This window comes from Metopolophium dirhodum, chromosome 1 (assembly GCF_019925205.1).
Source record: "Metopolophium dirhodum isolate CAU chromosome 1, ASM1992520v1, whole genome shotgun sequence".
Lineage (NCBI taxonomy): Eukaryota > Metazoa > Arthropoda > Insecta > Hemiptera > Aphididae > Metopolophium > Metopolophium dirhodum.
The window spans coordinates 145,208,273-145,216,690 of NC_083560.1; the positions used below are offsets into that span (position 1 = coordinate 145,208,273).

The 8,418-nt window shown below is 28.5% G+C and overlaps 1 protein-coding gene across 1 annotated transcript; it reads left to right on the forward strand.

Annotated features, from left to right (window-relative positions):
• The first annotated feature begins 2,094 nt into the window (after positions 1–2,094).
• Positions 2,095–3,863, forward strand: LOC132933137 (uncharacterized). Its single transcript, XM_060999457.1, has 5 exons — positions 2,095–2,186; positions 2,664–2,818; positions 2,897–3,080; positions 3,154–3,283; positions 3,351–3,863. Exons 1-5 carry the CDS (start codon positions 2,095–2,097, stop codon positions 3,861–3,863), a joined length of 1,074 nt encoding a protein of 357 aa, XP_060855440.1.
• The last annotated feature ends 4,555 nt before the right edge of the window (positions 3,864–8,418 follow it).

The following is an 8,418-nucleotide window of genomic DNA, read 5'->3' on the forward strand; positions in this document are numbered from 1 at the left end:
TTATTAGATTTATTAAGTCTTTAGAAAACCAACAGGGAAATTTAGATTTGCAGTATCTTTTTTTAGGAATAAAAGTGTTAATAGAATAGGTGCTAATAAAATTCTTCATAGACCTCTTACATTTTGGTAGTAGCAGTTGAATATATTGTGAATGGAACTTAGTATTTTGAATTGATAATTGTTGGAGTGCCTTTGATGTATTTAATGATATGACCCTGTTCTCCATTAGATTGACGGTTGAGAAGTTCTTGGCGAAGGTGTGACATGTATTCTTGTTGCAGTTTGGTACGGTCAGACGAGAAACGAAGGTCTTTCCATGTAGAGTTTGATTTTAATTTATTTTGAAATGAGAATAATTCAAAAATATCTTTTTGATCCGAAAAACGTAATTTTACTGGTCGAGATTTGGTAGTATTAGACGAAGAAGGTTTGCCTAGACGAGTGACAGAATTTGGTTTGGTTTTTAAATCAAGAAAATCAAGTATATTTTGAATTGTAATGGTATCCGAGCTGGCGTTTGTTGGGTATTTAAGAGCTTCTGGTAAATTAAAGAGTAACACATTATTCCTCCGTGATTGTCTGTCGATCATCTCGGTTATTAAATTGTCGTTAATTAAGATTGATGACTTTGTGTTTGACGATTTAATTTTATTTCAATAGTTTCCACTTTAGTTGTTAAAGAGGCTAGTTTAGAAGATAAAGTGTTTAATTGTACGGAATGATCATTAACTTTATTAGTAATAGTTGCTACTTTTTCAGATAGAGAATTAATTGATGACACTAATTTATTATTTGAAGTTTTTAAATCATTTACAGATTTAATTAGAGTATCAAGTTTTTCTTCCATGTTTGTGAAATGAGTGAATACGGCGTAAGACGTAGATAAATATTTAGCAAATGAATACTAAATATTAAGGGGCAGTGTATATGTAATAATATTGGCAATATTACTGAAGTATTAAACTTTATGGCTTAGCGTTTAAGTCTCCGGAAAACAGCTGTTAGAGTAATTTGTGATAACACTAGAGATAGTAATTCCGATGTGGTAAACAAAACAAAATGTACTCACAAATTGATGTGTAATGATTTCGTCATTAAAAGCTAAACACTTAAAAAAAAACAGAAATGGCAGTGACTCTTAATGCATAAAGTGAAAAAAGAACTATACTGTAGAAATACATTTATACCTTAAAGTCACTCGTAGCACTAAAAATAAAAAAAAGTATTAGAGAGTATTATTTTATAAACTGTTATCACTATATATATATATGTATATTGAATTTGAATAAAAAAATATAATTATTTTTATAAATGGTTAAATTAAATAAATATAGAACAAGATTGTAGATTTAGATTAGGTAGAAATGGTGAAATACCAATGGACACAATTTTTAAAGGAATATACACAATAAATGAAATTTAAAATGTATTGAATTGTTACGATTTTCCTAAAATAAGTCTTGAATTAATTGATGGTTTTATAAATATTTCAGCCTCAATCGGTCTATGTTTTGATACATATTTATCCAAATGTTTAGGTTTTGATTATATTGGAGATTTTATAACAGAAAACCCTATAAATAAAAGATGGCATGTTTCATACTAAAACCAGATATTTTTTATAAAATAAGAGGTACAAAGAAAGTAATGATTTATACACAAGGTTTTATAAAAAATATTAAAGGTATTATTTCTACTAAGAATAGTAAAACCGAATTAAAAGGAAACTATTCAATTGAACAATTGAATAGTTTATTCTCTTCAATTATGAAGTTGGAAAATAATGGTAATTACATTAAAATAACAACAAAAGATTATTTTTCATTGGACAAAAATTTTAAATTATGTTTTGGCAATTCCAAACGAAGTAGCTACCCTCTGGTGGCAAAGATAAGAACCTCTGAAATGTAGGTACTGTATACAGCGTGTCAAGTGTGAAGTGTGTACTGTGTATATAGTATTATACTATTATAGAAGTCAATGTTTGTTATTACTTGTTTAGTGTTGAATACTGTTTATTTGCCAATTTTTCCTATTTTCCATTTAAGTATTTTACTCTACCTGCTGCCAGTTACCAGTGAGAAAATTTAAGATATGGCTGATCACAATTATGTTTCAATAAGCGAATGTGCAAAGAAATATTGTAAACGATATTGTTGTACTCCACAATGCAAAAATAAACAAATGTAAGTCTACCAAATTTTAGCATAATATTTATTATAGTTACATCATACATACATTAAACAAAGGTAAAAATCCTTATATAGTTTGAATCCACTCTGACATTGTTGCTTTAAAAATTATAGTCAATGATGAATAATAATAGATTATTTCTTAATAATGTTACACATATTCTTGTCTTTCAAACTTGATACTTATGCTGGATTGCACAAAACATTTAATGAATCAATAATGAACTAATGGTCCCTTAAACAAGATTTAGTGACCCGTGATTGGTCCATTAAATTTTTAGTGAAACATTAAATTTAATAAATTGTTTATGCAACCCAGCATAAGTGTATTTAATTTGGAATATTATATTCGAAAGTTAGTGCTTAGTGCTAGGTAATATAATAAGTATTACTTAGTTGTATTGCAGATATTACCTACTTAAAAATATATTATATTCATATTTAGTAATTATTTTAACTACCATTTACCAGGTCTACGTCAACTATTACATTCCATTCCTTCCCTAAACAAAAAGATTTAAAATTAAAATGGAAGACTGCTCTAAAAATTGCAAAAGAAGTGCCAAAATATGCTTTTGTCTGTTCTACACATTTTGATGACAGTGATTTTATTTCAAGCTCAAAAAGTAAAGAATAAAGATTAATAATAAATAATATATCAATCAAAAATGCATTTTTTTATGAAAAATATATACTATGTATAGCTAGTTCACCAGCAAAAATAAGAAGGCTGAAGATTGGTGTAGTACCTTCAAAAAATTTACCTGCTCGGTCACTGGACAAAGTGCTTTTAACTCCAACAAAAGAAAAAATCATTAAGAGAGCTGAGAGATTGAAACAACGTCGTCAAAATAAAGAACATTGTCAAATTTTATTTCAAAATGACTGGTAAGTCAAATTCAACAAATACCAAATAATTGATTTGAATAAATGCTATTAATTTTTAATTTGTTTTTTTTAGTTTACCAGATAGTACACCTATTACTGATGTAGAGGAATTATCTCCATCTTCTACACAAACTGATGTCTTGACCCAAGAAAAAACTACAGTATTATCAAATGAAATTAAAACTGCCGATAAAGAAGTCCAAGTTAATACATTTCATTCCGATTCTCTTTTTGGAAGAAGTATTATGGATTCGATTAGAAATTATGAAGATGGACAAGTTGTTAAAACTTGTCAATATTGGTGAATTTGTGATAAAAAGTTTAAGTTATAATATCAATTTTTCTCTTGATACTCTTCATAGAATAGTGTTAGTATTAATTAAGTTAAAACTAAGTACATCGTACAAATGCTTGGCAGTTTTATTTGGTGTTTGTAAAAGTACTTGTACAAATTACTTTTACGAAACAATTGATTTGTTATATTTAATTTTAAAACCTTTAGTTTTGTGGCCTTCTAAATCAAGTATTTCTAAAAATATTCCTAAATGTTTCATAAATTTCACAAGTACTAGGGTCGTAGTTGATGGAACAGAAACCCCTATCGAAGTTCTAAAATGTTTGTCATGTCGAATTAGAACTTATTCTTTTTATAAAGGTAAACATACTATTAAATTTATAGTGGGCATTTCTCCAGATGGCCTAATAACTTTTGTTAGTGATGTGTATGGTGGCAAAGCATCTGACAAACATATATTTGTAGAAAGTAATACAGTAGCAAAGTAACACAGTATTAGTATTAAATAGAAAAAAACAGTACCTACTTCATATTTTAATCAACCGATCTCGATGTCTAACTAAAAAAGGCAAATAATGATTAAAATAAACGCAAATTAATATTTGATACATATTTGTGCAATACGCGTGGTCAAACTCGACTTCAATTTGTAAAATTGAATCGTTTATTTGTTCATATACAATTAGGATACCCATAGATAAATTACATAAGAACAAGCTTAACTGAATTTGGGCGTAGTACTGGTGGTTTATTTTTGCTTTATTTTTCCTGTAACTTCATCAAATAAGATGTATTTTAAATTTTTTATTAAATCTATTCCTGATTTTGATTTTCCCGCAACTGGACATTTAACTTCTATTAAAACAAAGTTCTCACCACATTGATAAAAATCATCAGGGCTAAACCCAAGCCACGGACAGCGATCATTAATAATAAAACCAAAGGTTTTGATTTGAAATTTAGTAAGTCTTTCAAATGCTTTCTTAGCTTTGTCCTCATAATTTTTCCCAAATTTAGTTGCTAAATTTTCAGAAAAGGTGGGAAATACAATACTTTCAAGTTTATTAAGCCAAGCTTCAGCAATAACACATTTTTTCCCACCGTAAAATGTATACAATGCATAAGCAGATGTACCAGTTATCCTTAATTGACGAACCTTTAACCACAAATTACTATTTTGTGATAAAGTATCAACAACTATTTTTAATGATTTATCTTTTCCAACATTAACAACTGAATTGTAAAATTCAATAGCATATTTTGAGCAATTTTCTTTGGATTGGTCTACAATATTAGCTTCATTTATAATTCCCTGACAAGTAAACAGTAGCTTTTTCACAAAATCAATATCACAACTATTGGTTTTCATTACACGAGGCTCATGACGACCTTTCATATGTATAGCAATTGCAGAATCAGGAAAGTCTACAATAACAGATAAGGTTTTTAAATTTAGTATCATGAATTAAAATATATCCAAGGGCCGTTCTTACAATGTCCAGTTATTTTCTGATAACGCTGACCGGTAGAATTTCTTATGTATTAACTGATAGAAGTCTACCGGTTAGTCTTAACCGACACTTAACCGGACAATGTAAGAACAACCCTTAGAGTAAATTATTAAATCATTTATAATTTATTTAACGTACCAAAGGCAAATATTACAGTAGTGAATACAGTAGGTAATAAAATAATTGACAATACTTTAATACTAGTACAAAATATAGCAATAAACCATACAATTACATGGTTTGAATCATCCCTAAAGCTGGGCAAGTTAACCAATTTTTTAAACTAATTAAAGTAAAGTTATCCTAAAATAAAAAATAACTAAACTAAGTTAGGTAAGTTAAAAATTATCTTAAAAAGTAACTTTTAACTTTTTAACTAGTTACTGCCCAGCTTTTCTCTTCCCTTAGTGATGGAACTCAATGTATTGAATAGGTCCCAATATATCTGATAAGTTGAAGATTGTCTTTAGGTAGGTAATAAGTATACTAAAAAATTCCAAAAATCAGAATTTGATTATAGGCATAATTTAAATATAAAAAAAAAAATAGGGGTGAACATACTTAAAGAATCACCATAATAATTCAGAACAACCTATTTTATTACCAATAAGATCATAGATAAAACAAATATCAAACATTTTTCTTCTCAATAATAAAGGACCAATAACTATCTAGTTTTAAATAAATGAAGAATTAGTGTAAGTTATTAAATTTAAAACAAAGCATATAGCAAAAATAATAATGAATTACTGAATATAATTTTAAATACAAATACAAACAAATACTGCAGATACAAACATTTACTGTGACTAAAAAGAGAATTTAATTAATAAAAAAAAATAAAAACAGTAATGTCGGGTTGCACAAAACATTTAATGAATCAATAGTGAGCTATTAAACAAGATTTAGTGGTACACGATTGGTCCATTAAAATTATAAATTATTTATGCCCAACACATAGAATTTAACCACTAAGATTGTATAATTAAGAGATTAATAGGTCAATTATTCACTTTAAAATTTAAAGTAGCAACCAAAATCGATTCAGCTAAACACAAATTTACTATGTTGTACGTTTGTAAGACGGAAACAACATATTACCTTCAGTTAAAGTTTCATATACAATTTTCTCAATATAATTTGGTAATACATCTGGCAGAGTTTCTGAATATGGAGAAGTATACTTTTGTACATGACAAAATTTTTTTACTGGGATTGTATGATACATCTCAATGCCAATATTTTTAACCTTTCCCCACTGTTGACGTAATTCAGTACAACTCAATTCCTCCAAACTGTCAATTGAAGTTCTGTAAGTATTATAAGGAACGTACTTACTATTAGGTATATCAAATTTTAAATTCTTTTGAAAAAAAAGAATACATTTTACTTACTTCTGTGACTTAAGCATAACGCCAACAACATGCTTACACTTCCCCGTGCCTGCTTTACATGAGCAGGAACCTGACACCTTCACATTACCTTCATGAATAGTTTTTGTGACTAAAACTTCATGAGGATGACCATTAATGTTGGAGGTTTGTAAACACATAATTAAAAAATGACCATGAAATACAGAATAATTTTAATATATTATTATTACCACTTGGAGAGTGTTGAGTACTTGACGGTCGCTATGACGAGTATTACCTACATTTCATTATACATTGTGATAAGAGAAGAGCGCTCTCTATATTTGCTTGGAATCACCTTTAGGGATTGACAATATGAATTATTTATATAAACACACTGGAGAAATCTTAAATAATAATATAAATAAACGATTATTAGATGTACATTGCAACATAATTGAAAAATCTTTTTCATCTGTTAATCACGTCGAGGAAGATCTTTTGTATAATTTTTATTATGATGATGTTAATCGTTATATAAAAACTAATCTAATAATGTACATACCAGTTAAAGAAAATTTTCAAACTATAGAAGTACATATTATAGACCAAAATGGTAAAAAATATTATTTTGATGATGATGATTTCATTGTTTATCATGATTTAATAATTAAAGAATAAGATTGAAATGCAGTTTTTACCGTTTGAACCAGAGGTGGAAAAACGCCCCCCTATATTAAATTATTTTTCAAGAGAAATATTCTCTTGAAAACAAACATATATTATATATATGTATATTATATTTTAACCACTAAAAGTTTCTTCAATAGTACCTTTTTCAATATCAAAAAAAAATTCATCTTCTCTTATCAAAAAAATATAACAAATTGTATCTTTGGGTAAATCTTCATGTAACTCAATATGTAAAATAATATTTTTTTTAGTTGCAGAAATATTCATTGAATGGTAAACTGTTTTAATTAGAAATATTGACCTATATAATTTAAAATCATTTGGATCATTATACATCAATGGAAGTTCTTGTTGATTTTTATGGTAAGTTAATTTATAAGACATTAAATTCTCATAAGATTGACAAAATTTATTATTCTTAAAATCTTCATCTTGACATTCTTCAGGATAACGTTTTCCATTTATTTCAAACCAATAGTTTCTAACACAACAATGATCAAATTCACCAGGATCATTGTTTTGAGTATTTAATCTGTTTGTTTGTAATCCAAAACCACAAAACACACTTCGATATTGAGATGTTAAATCAATTTTTATAGTTCTTCCAGATATATTTCTTTCTTCAATACATTGCCACACTTTAAGATTAAAAGTATACTTTTTTTCTTGAGAAAGATCAATTAACTGTTTTAACAATAAAACTTTTTCAAAGGATTGCATTCTACAATTGGAATTTTAATTGTAAATTCATCAATAATAATTTTACCATCTTCTGTTCCTGCAACAACTCTTTTTAATAATGCATCATCATCTGTATTTCTATTAAAACATAATTCCATGTCACAGGAGGCGCCCTCGGTTACATGCTTTATATAGTGGGACTAGCTCACCGTGCGTCGCTGTGGGAGACCCCCAAACCCCCCCGGTGTCGGTCATGAGTGTTTTCGATGTCGGAAGCCTCGGTGGTCTTGTGGTCTGGTCGTCGACTCGAGCCGACACCGTGTATGGGTGATACAGAGGTCTGGTGATAAGGATCTGTGAAAACAATTAGTGATAAGGATTTATGATAAGAACGGTGGATTTTGATAAGAAAAGTGGATTAGTGATAGGATGTTGGATTAATGATAAGAATAGTTTTTACTGCCTTCAAAAACGCCAAATCAAGTAATAAAATTCAAATATTTCGGATGGTCGAACTAATTATATAGCCACCTCGATTTATTTGGGGTCTAGCAGGTCAGTCATCTACCTCGATGTTGGACGTATATGTCTCGGCAACAGGTATACAACGTTCATTACTGCTGCAGAAACCGAAATTAAGTAATAAATTACGTGAAAATAATGTAAAAAAATTCGGGCGTCCATGCAAATCATGTAGCCGCCGTCTTTTTTTGAGTGTCTAGCAGGTCAGTCACCTCGAATGACGTTCGCTGTAGTAATAAGGGTAGGCTATCCGGTAATAGTATTATTTATTTATTTTATTTTTA